This window comes from Glycine soja, chromosome 1, assembly GCF_004193775.1.
Source record: "Glycine soja cultivar W05 chromosome 1, ASM419377v2, whole genome shotgun sequence".
Lineage (NCBI taxonomy): Eukaryota > Viridiplantae > Streptophyta > Magnoliopsida > Fabales > Fabaceae > Glycine > Glycine soja.
In genome coordinates this window covers 24,541,559-24,561,865 of record NC_041002.1, presented here as the reverse complement: position 1 = coordinate 24,561,865, position 20,307 = coordinate 24,541,559, and the positions used below count along the sequence as shown (strand labels likewise).

Here is a 20,307-nt window from a genome sequence, read left to right as displayed (position 1 = left end):
GGATTTGGTCCACTTTCCTTTCTAACTCCATTCGTGACACGAGTCCATTTTTATCCCGAGTCAAAACCCAACCCAACCTTCAACTCATCACAAATGTACGTTTTGTTACATATTTGGTCTCCAAAATATGGCCACACAAGAGAGGCAACCCATTGGACACACCTTCTATGGTAGAATTCCAACCACAAGGGACATGCTAGGTGCACCTAGCAATATTGTTGGTGCACCCAGCAAATTAGTGAATGGACCATTTTGTCCTTTAATTAAAATTTAAAAAAAGCGCAATGAGCTCCCGGAAGACCATTCTGCTTTGCTTCTTTTCTTCTTCTGCTCCTTCTTCTTCCCCACGATCGCGCCTTCCTGCTGCCATTTTCGATTAGCTGTCGTTGTTGCGTTTTTGCCGTCGAGGTTAGTCTCCCCTAACTCCCCTCCCCTTTAATGTCCAATGGTCTTGTAGCATTTAGCCTAGGATAGTGGAACCTTAGGGTAGAAGACATCGTCGGAAAAAATGGGGAAAACGCGGCGGACCTGGAACGATTTCTTCCAGAAGAACCTCTTCCGGAAACTTCCCGAAAGAACCACTTCTTCCGTAACTTCCAGAAGAAGTTGTTCTGGAAATTTTCCGGAAGAGCCTCTACCGGAAGAACTTATTCCGGATGTTTCTCTGGAAGAAGTGGTTCTTCCGGAAGTAGGGATTTTTTTTTAAAAATTTGTTTTGCTTTTTTAATACATTAGGTTGTTATTTTATTTTTATAAATTATGTAGTGTATGATTTTTAATTTTTTTTAAAAAATTAGGTTTGGTTTTTTTATGACAAATGAAGTTGTTTTTTTTTTATAATTAAGTTGTGTATGTTTTTAAATTATTTGTGTTTTCGTTTATAAATGAAGTTGTTTATTTTTTATAAATTAAGTTGTGTGTGTTTTGGAATTTGTTTTTTTTTAAATAGTGTTTTTTTATAAATGAAGTTGGTTATTTTTTTTTTAAATAGTCTTTTTTTATAAATGAAGTTGGTTATTTTTATAAATTAAGTTGTATATGTTTTGAAATTTTTTTAATTAGTTTTGTTTATTTTTTATATAATTTTAGTTGTGTATGTTTACTAATTATTTATTTTTAAATTAGTTGTGTTTTTTTATTTATAAATGAAGTTGTCTATTTTTTAAAATTAAGTTGTGTGTGTTTTGGAATTTTTTTTTAAAATAGTCTTTTTTGTATAAATGGAGTTTGTTATTTTTATAAATTAAGTTGTGTATGTTTTGAAATTTTTTTTAATTAGTTTTGTTTTGTTTTATTTTTATATATAATTTTAGTTGTGTATGTTTACTAATTATTTATTTTTAAATTAGTTGTTTTTTTGTTTATAAATGAAGGTGTTTTTCTTTTAATATAAATTAAGTTGTGGATGTTTACTAATTAATTATTTTTACATTAGTTGTGTTTTATTTTATAAATGAAGTTGTTTATTTTTTTTATAAATTATGTTGTATGTGTTTTGAAATAATTTTTTTTAAATTAGTCTTATTTTTTTATAAATAAACTTGTTTTATTTTTATAAAGAAAGTTGTGTATGTTTTGAAATAATTATATGAATAGTTTATTTGACCCAAAAAAATACGTGTTCTACATGATTTGCAGATCATGGTTAGAACACGAGGTTTAGGTCATGCTATAGGTAGGGTTATAGGCAGAGATAGACAGGATGTGCATGATGCAATTGATGTTTCCCACAGGCGTAGGCCTACTGCATCAGCCCGTAGGCAACGGGTTCATTAGATGACTGAGGATGTTCCTGACATGACTGAGGATGTCCCTCATATGGCTGAGGATGCACCTGAGATGACTGCGGACGTACAGACTGATGATGGTGCTGAGGGGTCACATGCTGATGATCCTGAGGGATTCCCAGGTGGGCTACGTGACCCGTCAGTGCTGACTTCATTTGCGAGCCATGTTGCACATGCCATTTGGAGTGGACAAGTATTTTAATTTTTTAATTATTTCTTATTGTTGATTTGTTTGTCATTAAATTTTTTTATATATATTTGTATATTTGGAATGCTTTGTACTTCAATTCAGGAACGTCCTGAGTTGAAGTTGGTGTCGGATGGGAGGAATGTGACATTAATTGGGAGGCCAGTGCCTGAGATTGAAGGACTGGTTGCTGCCGCAGGATTAAGTCCATTGATCGGGTGTTTTGTTGTTACCGGCGATCCTGAACTTATATCCGCATTTGTGGAGAGGTGGCACAGGGAGACCAACACCTTCCCCCTTCCAGTAGAAGAGTTGACGATCACACTGGATGATGTGTCGTCACTCCTCCATCTGCCTATCAGTGGCGCCTTCCACAACTTTCATGCTCTTTCTGTGGACGAGGCGATATTTTTGTTGATAGAGTTGCTCGAGGTGTCTGCTGAGGAGGCTAGAGCCGAGACAACACGATCACGCGGGGCATATGTACGGCTGGGATGGGTTCGAGACATCTATGAGATGAGATGCGAGACACGATGATGGATTGTAGCAGCTCGTGCTTATCTGCTGCACCTAGTGGGTTGCACTCTTTTTGCTAACAAGAGTGCAACATATGTTCATGTGGTGCATCTAGAGGCTTTTCGCGACCTAAGTCAGAGTGGTGGTTATGCCTGGGGAGTTGCCGCGTTGGTTCATATGTATGACCAGTTAGATGAAGCTTCTAGGACCACGACACGACAGATTGGGGGGTACCTGACTTTATTACAGGTAAATTTTCTATTTTTAAATATGTTACATTGGATTATGATATAAACATGTTTTTATGTTATGTTAACCTCATTTTTTGTAGTGCTGGATCTATAAGCACTTTTCGAGTGTGCATCAGTGCGTCACAGATGATGCGTACGAGGAGACGTCCCCACTGCTTCCTGGTGGCTGACGATGAAGGCGCATGTGAAGGGAATTACAGGAGCACCGTACCGGGCCCGTTGTGATGCTTTGACGATCACAGATGTGTGCTAGTTGCCTTACACTGAGCATCGAGGGGTTAGGGGGTTTGAGCTGATTTCATCGTTCTAGGGTCAGCTGAGATGGGGTCCTATGGTGGTCATAGTTCAACCGGAGAGGGTGCTACGGCAGTTTGGTTACATTCAGAGCATCCCTCCGCCGCCTGTTAGCGCTTCACTGTCATATGTGTTGGTTAAATTTGAAAATCGAGATAATACTTGGATAAATCTGAAGTCGTGTATAACACTTTCAGATTGAATCAAATTTCGGGGTTCAACCAAAATTGTTCAATCGGATAAAATCAGAAGATTATAATTCAAGAGTTTTGTTTTGGTCTTGTATGTTTTGTCACAGGTTATGCTTTCTGAACCAGAATGATTATTTATGATCAAAGAAAATGTGGTTTTTGGCGGTTGATGGAAGTTATTTCTTTTTAAAATTTGCCGTTGATGGAAGTTTTAGTAACTTCCATGTAACTTCCAAAATTTGCCTAAACTGAACATCTCGTTATTACATTAAAACAAGCGTGCACTCTTATTTTAACATAATAAAGAGATCAATTACACTAAAATGTCCAACAAACCTCCCCCATTTTAGTGTAATTACCGATCAAATCACCAAAGTCATAACATACCACAAACTACTGCATAGATGAAATATCGTGACGATTGAATTTCATCTTAGCAAATTACACGTTTCAAATATTCGAATATCAGGGTATCACTAAGGATTGAACCCTTTTTATTCATAATGAATACATGAAGATAATTTGCACAATAGTTTATAACATTACTCTTGCTCGACACTAGTTTACTAGCCTGTGTCCCTATCCTTCATAAGCATATCAAAGCCAAGTCCCAGCTTCTTGAAGCGGCTAAACTTCATGCTTATATAGGTAGTTCTTTTCTTTCTTGCACCTGCAAATGCAATTTTTCAAAAGAACCATTGAGGATTTATACTCCAACCTCCTTAACTTACAGAACCGAACACATACCTTTTGGGATACTTTCGATGATGTGTTCCAATCTCTACATGTTAAGCTTTCCACATTGAATTCAGCACCTAATGTCATATTAGATGGGAATTGGGTATCTTAACATAAGAGATTTCAGATGGACTTTAATCCTAATCCCACAGCCGACCTTTTCACGAGATCTCTACTTAACCCTTTGGTTAAATGATCGGCCAAATTATGCTGAGTTCTCACAAACTCCACTGATATCACACCATGCATGATTAACTCCCGAATCATGTTGTGTCTAACACCCAAGTGTCTAGACTTCCCATTATATAATTGACTATATGCCTTAGCCAAAGTTCATATGGGGTAACCTTATTCCTTTTGTTAGGAATTCGGTTCAACAAGTAACAGGCTGTCAACATAGCCTCACCCCAAAATCTTTCACTTAAACCCGAATAGGATAACATGGAATTCACCATTTCTTTCAAGGTTCTATTCTTCCTTTCGGTTACACCATTCTGTTGTGGTGTATAGGGAGTTGTAGTTTGATGTATTATTCCAGTATATTGAAAATAAACCGGATCATAATATTCACCTCCCCTATCCGTACGAAGAGTTTTGATTAGCCCATTTTGATGAAGTTCTACCTCTTTCTTATAAATTTTAAATTTATCAAGAGCTTCATCTTTTGTATTTAATAAATATACATAACAATACCTTGATGCATCATCAATAAAAGTAACAAGATATTTTTTATGACCTAATGATGGAGTAGCATGCAAATCACACAAATCACTATGAATAAGGTTTGAGACTTTAGTCTCACTTTTAACATCCTTAAAAGGTTTCCTAGTGATCTTGGTCAACATGCAAGTTTTGCATTTTTCAATGTTCATATCAAAAGGAGGAATCATACTTGTTTTTGACATATCTTTTAATCTTTTGTAATGAATATGTTCTAATCTAGCATGCCAAATTTCTGATTTTGTCATATTAGTTATAGAACTACACGAGGCCATACAAACAGATTCATGAACAAAAAGAACATCAATGTTTAATTTAAACATTCCATTACAACGATTACCAAATCCAACAAACAAACCATGTCTTGACAAGATGTACTTGTCACTTTCAAGTACTTGCTTGAAACCACAATTATTTAAAACCATACCAGACAATAAGTTCTTACGAATACCAGGTACAAATAAGACATTATCCAAATACAAACTTTTTCCGGAAGTAAAAACTAAATTCACACAACCTAATCCTAGGATTGGTTCAGTTGCAACATTGCCCATCTTCACAATAGAGCCATCATCAATTGGTCTAAATTCCTTGAACCAACGACGATCTTTGCACACATGGCTTGTTGCTCCCGAATCAAACCACCAAACAACGTCATCATCCTGCACATAGAATGCATCAGATATTAGTGATACATAATTTGAATATGTATTCGAATTAAAATTATTCACTACAATCTGACCTTGTTGCTTTTCAGGATCATTAGACCCACTTGGACCAGCCTTGTTCTTTCCTTTGAACACCCGGCAATCCCTCTTTAAATGACCAAGTTTCCCACACTTCCAACATGACAATTTTGTCTATTTGTTTGGACCTTTGTTCTTATTTCCTTGAAATTTTCGTTTGTTACCTTTAGCATTGTAATTTTGCTTAACTGTTCCACTTTCCTCTACCATATTAACGAAAGAGGAACCTGCTACGTTTTTATCATTGACTTTGTCAATTTCCTGAGCCCTCAGCGACTCCTCAATCATGAAATGACTACCGAGTTGAACAAGAGTCAACTCTTCCTTCTTATGTTTCAAGGTATGCTTGAAGTCTTTCCAAGAAGAAGGCAGTTTATCAATTATAGATGAAACTGCAATGGATTCATCCATTTTCAAATCATGTTGAGTAAACTGACCCAAAATCCGCAGCAGTTCATTATATTGTTCCATAACAGGCCTCGAATCAATCATTTTATAATTAAAGAAATTACTAACTAAGAATTTGTTACTTGAGGCATCTTCTGCCATATACTTGGATTCAAGAGAGTCCCATAATTCCTTAGCAGACTCAACATTTTGATAAATATCAAAGAGAGAGTCAGACATACCATTCAGAATGTGTCCACGACAAATGTAATCGTCGTTCTCTCATTTCGAACGCTTCCTTCGGTGCACCTTTAGTGTTGACCTTTGACGGAGGAGGGCACATAGAGTTATGATCAGGGTATGCAATATCTCGAAGTTTACTCTTCAGAGTTACTTTGCCACACACATCAAGTTCCTCAAACCTTTTAGGTATGGTCTCAATCTCTTCCTTGAAGCTGACTTCGGCCTCACATAACCCTTGGTCTGAAAAGCAAAGTCTCCTCCAGAAAATATGGACTGACTCCACTGGGATGCTGCCAGCAGTATACCTAGAAAGCTCACATGCACAGGGAAGACCGTGCATGCTTCTCATCACACAACCACAAGAAGAGGGATTGTTGTCAAGATAACATAGACGCTCAACCTCAGAAGCAATCTCATTTAAAGCGTCCCTTGTATAAGGTTTTTTTAAATACATGTCCAACCACATGCGTACTGGTTTCAAAGGATGCTTTAATTTCAACGTGTTGCAGCGTGATCATGTTGTTCATGGCATCCCAAACACTACACAGGTCTCCAAGGCTATTTTGTAATACTCTTTTTAGAGCCCAATGAGCTGATTCAACCCTACATTTAAAATACACAACAAACAGGAAAAATATACAACAATTAAATGCCATTTATTAATAATCCTTACTAACAAAAAAATAAGTTCTTAATACATGTTTGTTGTTGTGTTGCCTAGGTGCATGACCTTATTCGTCCATGCTATAATTAATTTTTCCTTGTGGGGGATAATATCCCTGTGTCGTTAACATAGTCAATGAACATCGGCCAAGGCGAACAAGCAATTTGAAACTTCTAAAGGGACTCAACGAATTGGTGTTCGAATGGACAATCAACCAAAGTACCCCAATTATCCATTACATAGTCCCAAACATTTTTTTGACCGATTAAAGATTTGCACTTTGCCTTCACATTCTTATCGATATGAAACCTGCACAACAAATTTGTACACTCCGGGAACACAGTTTTCACTGCATTCATCAGTGCTAGGTCTCTGTCAGTGACAATAACAACAGGGAGGCGATCGTTTCTTAAAAATAGACCTCGAAATTGTTCCAAAGCCCATACAATATTATTAACACGCTCAGCCTCCAGATATGCAAACCCAGTAGAGAATGTCATCGCCGTTGGTGTCACCCCAACAAAGTCAAGTAGTGGGAATCTGTACCTGTTTGTTTTGTAGGTACTATCTATAAAAAAACACCAAATGACATGCATTGCATAACTTTACTGCATCTGGGTGACACCAAAACAGATCACGCACCACAACTTCATCCTTCAATCTATGCCAATGAATGTATTGATCACGTTTGAGAAGCTTCACAGATGTTGCATTTCGGTATTAGCTCCTCTTATTGAAGAATGATATGCACTTCTTGCATTGTAAATTTGCTTGATTGTGGTGCAACTATTGACATTGTGACACCAAAACAGATCACGCACCACAACTTCATCCTTCAATCTATGTCAATGAATGTATTGATCACGTTTGAGAAGCTTCACAATTCTTGAAGAACGATATGCACTTCTTGCATTGTAAATTTGCTTGATTGTGGTGCAACTATTGACATTGTGACACCAAAACAGATCACGCACCACAACTTGATCCTTCAATCTATGCCAATGAATGTATTGATCACGTTTGAGAAGCTTCACAGATGTTGCATTTCGGTATTAGCTCCTCTTATTGAAGAACGATATGCACTTCTTGCATTGTAAATTTGCTTGATTGTGGTGCAACTATTGACATTGTGTTCCTTCAACGTTAGCAAGATGTTTTTTGGTTTCACCATCGACTTTGTCATATCAGTAATAATTTTCTTTTCATCCTTAGTCAATCGCCCAGCGTATTAATGTCCAACTAAGGACTTGGCCAATTCATGATTGTGAATCCCACAGATCAACTTCACCATCCAACCTTCCCCTCCATGCACTGGTTTCCCACGAAGCCTGAAGGGACAACCACATTTCCTACTCCCAGTGTCTCTTTTAATGAATTCTTTATTCATACACTTTACATACCACTCCTTTCACACCCAATTAAGACAAATGAACTTCTTCCTCTACTATCGGTATATGTGTCAGACCTCATAATCACTGCAACAAATCTGTTTTCATGGGCAACTGTTCGAGCCCACTGTGTAACACCCCAATTTTTGTAATCTAGATTACAAAGGATTGTTATTTATAAATAAATAAAATTTTAGAAAAATGATGAGATTTTATAAATAAATAAGGAGATATAATTATTAATTAAAATAATGATTTGAGAGAAAATAAAAAGGGTATTTCATTTATTTGTTTGATAGAAAATAAAATAGAGTTTGTTTTTATAAAATAAATAAATAAATAAATATAGATCAAATAATAGGCTGAGTACCCTAGGTATAAATAGTTATGTTAAGTTAGGTGTCTCATTTTGGCCTCATTTTCGTTTTTCCCCTTCTCCTCTCAAAACCCTTTCTTTTTCCCGCAGCCCACCAAACCTGTCTTAGAAAAACGACAATCTCGGGCTCATTCACCATTGGATCGTCGTGAAATTTAAGCACCACGTTCGAAACCCAATTCCGAGAATTCTCACCGTTGGGAATTTCAATATTATGTCTGAGATTAGAGGAAAACCTTTCGCATTGTAGCCTTTTATTTTCCCGCAGAAACCCAAAACTGTCTCCGTAAAACTACAATCCCGGTTTCGTTAACCGTTGAATTTTCATTAAATTTGGATATGTTGTTCGAAATTTAATTGCGCGCACTTCCACCGTTGTGATTTTTGAGATAATATTCGTGGAGGGAGAAGAAGGAATCGAATGAAGACAGTACAAGTGGAGGTTTCAATCTCTTCTCTGTCTCTCTGACGTTTGGGAATTCTATTGGAGTGGTCGGAGGAATAACTGAAGGAATCTCAGGGAACTGCTAGAGATGTTATTATCACTAGCTGAAGACATGTGAGTTCGCTAAGAGGTAAAGGATGAGTTTATCGCAATTGGGTGTTAGAATGAACATGTGTAAGGATCCTTAGAGAACTAAATTTGGATTTATTTTGGAATGTTTATTGAATTATAATTTTTCTTTATGATTATAAATACAATATTATTGTGTTCTATGTACCAATTGATGTCCTGATGAGAATTGATTGATAAACTTGAGTGCTTTTGATGTCTTTGTATCTGACCCATGATTTTGATACAATTGTGCGAAACTATTTCAGAGGTTTTACATCCCATGTTGTGATAAAATCTTTTGTATAAATTGTTATGTTGAGGTTATGAAATGATGATTCAAACTGTGAGTATGTGATAAATTGAACATGTGACGGATGATGAAATACATGTGTATTGAGATGAGATGTGTGTATTGAGTTGTGAACTATGAACTGTGCAATCACACAATTGTAAGACCCTTTAAGGGCGACGAGTATTGTGATGGGATCCACTGTGGGAATCCGACGAGTTAAAATGATTTTAAAAACAATTGAGTAAATGTGTGTATTGCATAGTTCATAGGTAAAGTGTATATGATTCATAAGGTGTGATAACATGTTAAATTGATATTATACCATTGTGATTGAGATTAAGTGTATGTGATAAATTGAGTATGTATATGATTGAGATATATATATGCATTGAGTTGTGAACTATGAATTGTACAATCACACGATCATAAGTCCCTTCAAGGGCGACGAGTTAATGCTAAGTCCCTTTTACGGCGACGAGTTGATGCTAAGTCCATTTTAGGGCGACGAGTTGATGCTAAGTCCCTTTTTGGGCGACGAGTTAATGTTAAGTCCCTTTAAGGGCGACGAGTTAATGATAAGACCCTTAAAGGGTGACGAGTTAAAATTATTTTGAGAACAATTGAGGAGTCGTGTGTTTTGTACAGTTCATAGATAGAGTTTGTGTGCTAAAATATTTTCTGGGTTGGACCTGAATAAGGAGGGAGAGGCCCTGACAGACTCTTCGGAGTGTAGGCCTTGGGGGTTACACGATTTGAGTGCTCCTTTAAGCCTATGTTGATCCCATATGGTTGGAGCATTCTCGCAAAACACTGTGACCTTGACTAGTCTCCCTATGATATTACCAAGTGAGAGAGACTTGACTTACTATTGTGTGGTTTGTCTTGTCATGTACCCCTAGGTGCCCGACGAGGTTTTTCATTGATATGGTACCACATTGCATATAGGCTTGAGTCTTAGCATAACTGTTGCATACGCTTGCTAATTGTTTATTATGAAATTGATGTGTTATTATGTCTTGATCGGAGTGTGTGATTCCTGTGTATTGTGATTGATGATTGAAAAGTGTGATTGATGAATGACAAAGTGATGAAATAGTGTGAGATATGCTAAGTAAATTATATTTGACTACTATATGTTGTGTTGTTTCTCTCTAGTAGTTAGAAATGTGATAACTCACTCTCGGCTTGTTGTTTGTGTTTGGATCCTGTGATGATCTTGAACTTTGTGTTCGGGGGAGCAGATGAATAGGTGGATGACTATGAAGAACCTCATGCTAGAGGACACGGGAACACCACGCTCTGATAGGATGTGACATTAGGATATAGGTTCTATATTAATTGTATGAAACTTAGATGTCCTTCTTTGAGCCGAGATGACTTTATTATTTATTTGGACAAGTTTGAATATGATGTAGAAGAAAGTGAATGTGAGCCTTTTACCCATTTGAAAGGCTCGTATTTAAAAATGTATTAAAAATACTTTTAATTAATATCTGAATTTTTATTCCTTTATTAATATATACATATATGAGGGGTAAAGAGTGTCACACACTGCAAAACATCATCTCGAGTACCAAATACCTACAACGCAACCCCAACACATTAATTTTTATGCAAAACATCAATTCAACCAAATGACTCAAACTAATCAACATGATTACCTGAGACGTATTAACAGCATTCGAACAATCAACATGTGGTTCATTCACATCACATTCTTCTTCATTATCATAATCATAATCCATATGAACTTCTTGTGACATCGTATAGTCATACGTCCATTGATCTTTGTTCATCTTAACGACATATTATTAAATTATGCATCAAATTATCATATAACCGCATCCAAAAATTGACTACATATTAACTAACAAACATATTAACAACTAATTCAAAATTTATAACTACATTATTTACTTAAACTAAACTTAACACTATAATTAACAACTAATAAAACATTTTTCTACTACAACAAAATACAATTATTTTACCTAAATCATTTAATATTATACCAAAATCATTATACCTAATTAAACTAATTATCCACAATTTCAAAAATTTCAAATACAAATATTATAAATTATAATATTCATATATATATATATATATATAAATTTTTTCACTAATTTTAAAACAGAATTCCAAAAAAATTAACATTCCGGAAGCACTTCTTCCGAAAGAAGTTGTTCCGGAAGTTCATAGTTCTTTTTCCGGAACAACTTCTTCCGGTAGTTCATAGTTCTTCTGGAAAAAGTTTTTACCATTTTACTGTTCACCTTCTCTACCAAATCTAAACACGAAAATGCAGAAAAAACCAATAAATACGTACCTCCGACGAAATAGGAACAACAACGACGAAATGCGTACCACCAATATTTAACCTTTACTGAACAGCTACTTCAAACACACAAAAGGGACCACCAAAACTTCAAAAGCTTTTTACGGAAAAAAAATACGAAGAACACCGGGACAACCAATATTTACAACCTTTAGCAGCGCAGTAAATTTAAAGAAAACAACACAGGGACAAAATCGTCATTAATTATGCATTAAATATTATTTTATTTCTGCTTATTATTATAAAATGAAATCTATTTTTACTTCACGTTGTTATAAAATTAAAATTATTTATTTATTATATATTAAGTTTTGTAATACAAATAAAATGTTATCATAGTAAATATTTTATATTTTTTAAAAAATATACGAATTAAGTAATTTGTATGATTCAAATTATACTCAATTGTCACATAATTTATTATTCAAATTTACATGCACGTAAAATATGAATTACAAATATTAGTCATAATTATGTATACTAATAATTTATGTATAATAATATTATTTATTTTATAACGTAATTGATTTATTAGAAAAAAATTTAATTTTAAAAAAAATCATTTAAAAGACAACTTCCGGAAGAAGGTTCTTCCGGAAGAACAACTTCTTCTGGAAGAACCTTCTTCCGAAACATGTTCCGGAAAACGTCATTCCGAAACTTCTTTCGGAAGCCCACCTTCTTTTTTCGGAAGAACCTTCTTCTGAAAGTTATTCCGGAAGGACGTCTTCCGGAACATGTTCCGGAAGGACGTCTTCCGGAACGAGTTTCGGAAGAAGGTTCTTCCGGAAGACGGGATTGCATAAGGACAATTTCGCCCATTCACTATTTGCTGGGTGCACCAACGATATTACTGGGTGCACGTAGCATGTCCCCAACCACAATGGGTGACAAAACATGCTATAGCAGGGTGGCTTAGCACCTTTTGTTGAGGAGCCCAACTCACAATCTTACCTTTACACGCCAAGAATTCATTAGGGTATACCCTCTTATTGTCTTGATGCACAACCCAAAGAAAAGGTCTATTGGTGAGGTCAAGTCCAAGAGCTAGTTCATTGAATTGGTTTTGGTCAAAATGAGTGAAACTACCAAAGGCAACATACAAGACAGAACCATGAGGTTGTTGATCAAGCCAACTCATGCAGGATAGATCTTCTTCCCAATATTGTCCGATTGTTTTTGCAGTTGCAATTGTATCACCATAACTTCTCAGCAATGGACCAATTGGTACAAGCTTAGGAATAGATGATAATGGCGCATGTTCAAGTTCATATGTGGTGTTGCAAAGCCACCATTCTGTCATATTCAATCTCTGTGTATACTGCATCAGATAATTGAGTACTATCTTACCATTTATGGTGTTACCCATATTCAACCAAGAAAGCTCTCTCGGGTCCATCTCAGGCATACCTTGTGATATCTGAATTGTCCTTTGAGTAGTTATTCTTAATCCTGCAATTGCAAACAATACAAAATAAATACTAATATACAACAAATTTATGGTTATTTATTGGAGTTTAATGATATGTATGGTGTCAGTGTAAAAACAAAAACTTACATTATCTCTTAAAATTTGGATTAATATTTAATTCAATATTCAAAATCTGCTTCTAAAATAGGAGTTGACACTCACTTATATATTTTATTTTGGTCATATTTTTAGTAGATGTAAAACTAAACCACCACTCTAGTGGCCCCAATTCCAGCAGCCTCCAAAGAGACCACAACAAAAGGTGATCACAATTAAGACAATCTTCCAACATTATCAACCAATCAAAAAGCACACTATTAAATGACTTTTATTTTATTTGTTACTAAGAATCAATTGGTTCGTACTACCTATTCCTATTTATAAGATTCAAATAAAAAATAGTGTTTCTTCTATTTTATAAGAATCAGTCAATAATATCCTTTACAGAATTAAATTATCCCTAATTAAAAGAAGAGAGTTGTATTGATAAACATTTAGAAGTGATAGAAGAGAATTAATTCCAATGGTAGTTTTGTACAAATTAATCACTTTCATCATGATGAATTAGATAATTGTGTCTTATCATGATAAATTAGATAATTATATCTTATAAATAAGAATCGAAGTAGTAAATTTTACACTCTGAGGAGTTATAAAGAGTAAATAGAGTCAAACAAGTGTACATATAGTAAAGTATGATACTCTTACCACCATCAGAATCTATGATCCCATCATCAATAAGCCTAGGGACGTTGTACAGCAGGGCAAAAAAAGCTGCTGATGAAGGGCACAACAGGGCTCCTTTGATTCCCAATTTACTCCCAACATCCAACGCCCATCCCATGCACACATCCGCAACAATAAGGCTGATTCTATTGTCACCTTTGAAGTGAATATCCTCTATCATGAGCTTCTCAAGCATAGCAGGCATGTTGTTCAGCAAAGAATCACATAACTTGCTCAAATCGTTTCTATCATCATCAGGTCCTAAACCATCAGGGATTGAGACCAACTTCAGTAGTGATTCGTCAAGGCTATGATCTTGTTGCTCCACCATGGAACTCACCACTCGCTTGTGGTCGAAGTCTGTGTTCACAAAAAAGACTTTGCATCCATGCTCAACCAACTTCTGTGAGAGAGTCATCAGGGGATTGACATGACCTTGTGCTGGATAAGGTAAAGCTAGCACAGTTGGAATGCCCATGTTGTATTTGGATTTCTATGGATTCTGACACCATTTAATTATATAATATGTAGAACTTAAAATAACTCATACAATGCATAAAATAAAATAAAATAAAAAATAGATTTTTATTTGTAAATAAAAAATAGTTTTATATATATATAAGTTATATGAGAATATAATAGATGAAATTATTGATATTTATTTAAAAAATTGTTATTCATGAAATATATTTTTTACTATTAATATAATGTTGATTTTATTAATATGATAAGTTCTGAAACATCTTAAAATTATATCAAATAAATTAATTATGTAATTATGTGCATGCTTTTCTTTAATGGTTTTGAAATTTATATATTGTAGATACATATATATATTGGCCTACTTCATATATATTTTCTTAAGAAAGAAAACTTATATCATCTATCTAATAAAATAATAAGTCGATGAGAAGTCCAAAATACTCCTGTTTACCCACTTACACGTGACTTTCTCCACTTACTACTTCACCCTCCCACGCAACACTCCACCGTTTCAGAATCAGGTTCGATTTCCTTCCCTTTCTTTTCTTTGCAGTTTCTCCATGGAGGGCTCTGCAGAGATCGCTGATTTGGACGAGTCCATGAACGTCTTCTTCTGACACCTCCTCTCAGCAACTTTCAAGGGAGGGAGTGAAGCTTCTCTCTTCTTCCTCGGAGTCTCAAATTAATCCAAGAGTTAGTGTCTTTGGAAAGCTTGCAAATATTAAAGTGAAAAGAAGGAACATAGACAACACTTAAAAGACCTGATTTTAAATAAACAGAACCAACATGATGAACTGAAACAAATTGGTTATCAGGTAATTTAACAGATGTAGAGACAGATCAAATACCATATGATTTGTAGCACCTGAATCTAAAATCCAAATAATAGAATAAGTTTTAAAAGAGATAAAACAGCAAAAAGTACCTGCAAAATCTGCAACAGGTTGTTCATTACCAATGTTGAGTCTGAGATGGAATCAAATTATTCTTAGGAGCAGAGTCCGAAGATGAGGCAATAACAACAACAATGGAATGAGCCTGCATGGAGTGAGATCCTGAGTCGCGATCATTAGGGGTTGAAGGACCATTATGAGATTTGTTATAGCCAAGATTATGTTTCCACCAAGAAGGATATCCTATTTTTGAGTAACAGCAACTGTAGGAGTGACAATCAACATTGCAAATGGAACAATGATATTGAGGCTCAGATTTGGCACCTCGAGATGGATTTGACTGCCGAACAGTCATGGTCGATTGATCTAAGGGAAAGGATCGAGAATCTGATAATGAAGTGGCCATGGAGGGAAGAGGATCCATGAGGAGAATTTGACTTCTGATAGAAGCATATGAATCATTTAAGCCCTGAGGAAAATCCATGAGATGGTCAGTATCATAAATGTTACTGAAATTTGGCACAATACCACAAGCACAAGCTGGAAGTGTGCGATATGAGTCAAGTTTATTCTGATATGAGATTGTCCATGTCCTTTCTTGCCAAAGCTTTCTTAACAAATTGTATGTTCTTTGTATTTGCTTTATAATTTAGGAATGGACATGCTTAAAGTATTGAGCACATTTTTGAATAGTTGTCATTTGATATGTTTTCCTCTCCCCTTATTGAAAAATATTCAAATGATGCAAGTAATTTTGTTCCTCTTAATAGAACTTTTCTATTTCCTTTTTTTTTGGATTGTGACTGTTGTAAATAACATCCAAGTTGCTGAACTTAAGTTGCTTTTGTTCTATTTTACGGGATTTAATTGTTTAGAGAAGATACATAAAGATTTAATTGTTTAGTTAAGTATGCTTCTTCTATTTTGCAGGATTTAATATTGTAGAGAAGATACATAAAGATTCAATGTGATAAACTCTTGAAAATAAGTTTTCTTTTAATCTATATTTAATGGTGTGCTAGTGTAGTATATTTCTTAGCTGGTGAAGATCTTACAAGTAAGCAAAAGGAGACATCAAAAGTTTACCTGGGGCTTGCAATTGGCTATATGTTTCTCAATTAGGATGCTTCCTTTTTATTAATCATGAATGGTTCTATTTCAATTGTTATTTTCTCAAATGTTGTCATTAGAATTCTACTACCCGAGTTTATTATATATTGTTTCTTCATTCTGCTTGATCCTAACTGTAATTTATCTTATTCCTTTCGGCAAACAACTCTCCATGAAGTTCCATTCTACTTCAGTGGCATCTTTTCTTTTTGTCACAATTATTCTCTTTCCTCTGGCTATTGCTGATCTAAGTTCTGATAAGCAAGCCCTTCTTGATTTTGCTAATGCTCTCTTGCACCGCCAAAACCTTATGTGGAATCCATCCACCTCAGTCTGTACATCTTGGGTAGGCATCACTTGTAATGACAATAGAACTCGTGTTGTTAAAGTCCGGCTCAATACCTCAAGCACAATACCATAAAATTTGATTAATTAGTAGTGATGATTTGAATTGATGTGGTAACACTTATGGAAAAGTGTTGTTCAATTAGTATATTAAACTTTTGGCCCCTTTGTATTGCTACTAAATATGGTTACATTGATGTAGTTAGAAAGATGATTCAGTATTACCATAATATTATATTATCACTAATAATTCAGCTCAATAATTCAATTACATCAATAGTATTTCCTACACTATTCCTTTACATTTTCAGAGCTACACTCAAATAACAGGATTAATTCATCTTGTTCTAAAAAAAAGTAGACCTCAACTTTCTCTCCCGGATTTCTTTTTCTTTTTCAATTATTTTCCAGTTTTATTCATTTATTTATTTTTTGTTTTTATGTGTAACCACTATTTTTTTAAATTTAAACAACCAAATAAAAAATAAATAAAAAAAACCCACGACCGTGCGTATGCACGGCCCCGAACTAGTTTTATCTAAAATAAGACTTTCATGGCATAATTAAAAGTAGGGTGATAAGCATATAATCCCGATACTCTTGCAAGTGATGACCAATACGATTAGTTTGTTGCTGTGTAAAATGAACTGTGACGTTTGAGAGAAGGGATGGCAGATTTTTTTTTATTGGTAAAAATCGAAGGGATAGCAGTTGCTTACATGGGTGAATAATATCTAGAGAGTCAACAACAATTTTACAATCAAGCTCTATAGTAACATGTTGCATGTTGAGCTGGCCAATCCATGATAAAGCTTCCAAAACAGCATCCGCTTCTGCCTCACATGTGGTGGAGGACTTCCATGATGATGAACAACACATATTTAGCTGTTTCAGAATATGCACATACCAAAGCCAGACATCACGAGACTGCCTTTGTTCACGAGACTGTCTTTGGTCAGAATGGCCATGTTGCTGTGAATTTATCCTTCGAGCCAACTGTATTGATAGGTGAGATTGAAGCATGCATGACACCATACCATATTTTATCATTCCTCCGAGGCCAAAGGGTCCAAAGAAGCCCAATTTTTTTGGTTTCATCAGACTTATTTTAAACTTTTTATTTATACTCAACTAATCATCTTTTATTGGATTATTCATTTTAGAATAAAGTAGTATCTCCCAAAAATTTTAAAACCGAACTGATCATTAAACTGATAAAAGCACTAATTCAAGATTCAATGATACAACCGTAATTAAACCTTGGTCAAATCAATTTTAATAAGATAATATTTTAAAATTTTGTTAATATAATACACTAAGTAATATTAAACAAAAAAAAAATAACACTAAATAATTCAACTATACTTAGAAGCGTCATAAGTCTTAACATAGTAAAAATATGATTAAAAAACACTAATACAATCAAATACTTAAAAATAAGCTTAAACTCATTAAAAATATTATTTAGTTTTTTAATTTACTATTATTAGTTACTTTTTATTGCTATTATATGTTATGCTTTGAATATTTTTTATATTATTATTATTATTTATTTTATTGTTTATTATATTAACCATAGATATAGTTGATAATAGTAGTTAAGAGATAAAGTTAAAAAGTAAAAACACACCCTTGTTTGAACCCCAAAGAAAAAAAAAACACCCTTGTTTAGAAAATATGGTAAGCGGCCCAACAAGTTTGAAAAGAGAAAGAGTGTTGCTAGGTGCACCCAGCATTATTGCTGGTGCACCCAGCAAAGCTATTAAATGGCAAAATTATCCCTGCTTGTTTTTCTTCTTACGGATCAAGGTGATCCATACGTTGATCCGTAAAACATACGGATCAAGTTGATCCGTAAGTGTTTTACGGATCAACGTATGGATCACCTTGATTCGTAAGAAGAAAAACAATTTATTAATTAGTTTGTTATACACTACTAGAAAATACACTTTCAACATCGGTTATTTAGAACATTCTACATCGGTTCTAAAACCGATGTTGAAAGTGACGATGTTGAATGTATGAATGTTAACATCGGTTTTGGAGAACCGATGTTAACATACATATGACAACATCGGTTCTCCAAATACCCGATGTTAAACATAATGAACAACAGCAAAAAAAGTGTATGCATGATGAACGTTGACATCGGTTTTCCAGTAAAACTGATGTAAATATGTTAGTTTAACATCGATTTTCTAGAAAAACCGATGTTAATATATGCCCTTAACATCGGTTTTGCTAGAAAACCGATGTCAACGTTGATGATGCATACACTTATTTGGTGTAGTTCTTTGTGTATAACATCGGTTAATTATTAATAACCGATGTTAATATTCAAATATTCACATCGGTTATTGATAATTAACCGATGTTAATGTACACTAGTTAACATCGGTTTTCTACAGATAACCGATGTTAAATTACAAACGCTGACATCGGTTATACACAAAAAACCGATGTTAATATACAAACGTTAACATCGGTTTTCTATTATAACCGATGTTGGTTATGATATTAACATCGGTTTTTGTTAATAACCGATGTTGTTTTCAAATATTTTTTTATATATATACTTTCTGTTTTTACAGTAAACCCAAAATTGTACCTGTCAAATGCAATTTCAGAAGGCCCAATTCACAGCAAATAAACATTTTATTCTGCTTTCAAGCAGTTTTAATGATAATAAACATCAAATAATTGATTTATATATTATAAAGAACTATCAACAAATGAATTGAATGTTCATGTTACATAGAAAATGTAAAAAATGTAAAAAATGTTAAAAAATGTCCCTAAATCCTAGGTCTGATCTCTAATTCGGAGATAAAACTGTGCCCACTGGATCCGCAATGCTTTTAATCTCTCAGGCTCCAATGGTCTAGGGTCGTTAAAATACTGCATGATTAAATAAATCATATTAAGTTAATAATGTAATACAAATTATAAATAAATCGATTTTCTTTGAAATAAACTTACCGCTTCCCAATTATTTGTAAAAGTTCCTAAAATGATGGTGGACATCCAGTGCATGACATATTAGCCGCACTCAGTAGTTCCTTTTTGTCTATTACACTAAATACATAATGAAATTTGGATATTAATTAAACAACTAGTGTACAGACACATAAAGAAATATATATAAGTAGAAGTTTTATGCAAATGACGTACCTTGACGACAATCCACCTAGCAGGAGCCTTTGATTTAGGCTGTGGAGCATCATCAAGACCCTTGATAGCACTGTTCCATATGAGTAACAATTAAAAACTGGTTTTGTACGTTGAGGTATTACAATGCAAATGTATTGAAAACAACACTAACCTATTAATAATCCCCTTAAGGTAGTTGTCTGGCCTGTTATGCAATGAACAAAACCAGACAACTAAGTGTTCCTTGGGCAGAATGACCACCATCTGCTAGTGTCCGCTGCAGTGGAACCTAGAATGGGTTAGTACATTAGTAAACATTAATTAAATTTTGTTATTTTGTGACTTACCCATTTAGGTAGGCTCCAAGATACACATCGCGTTGTGAACTCTGCATCCAACTCTTTATGTAACTTTCAGATTCAAACTGCGATTGCCCAGACCTTTGAATGGACTGA

At 34.5% G+C, this 20,307-nt stretch overlaps 1 protein-coding gene across 1 annotated transcript; it reads right to left on the bottom strand.

Annotated features, from left to right (window-relative positions):
• Positions 1-59: 59 nt before the first annotated feature.
• On the bottom strand, positions 60-14,383 carry LOC114413601 (UDP-glycosyltransferase 83A1-like). Its single transcript, XM_028378087.1, has 3 exons — positions 13,854-14,383; positions 12,554-13,126; positions 60-183 (listed from the first exon to the last, which is right to left on the bottom strand). Exons 1-3 carry the CDS (start codon positions 14,347-14,349, stop codon positions 80-82), a joined length of 1,173 nt encoding a protein of 390 aa, XP_028233888.1. The 5' UTR covers positions 14,350-14,383; the 3' UTR covers positions 60-79.
• Between the last annotated feature and the right edge of the window lie 5,924 nt (positions 14,384-20,307).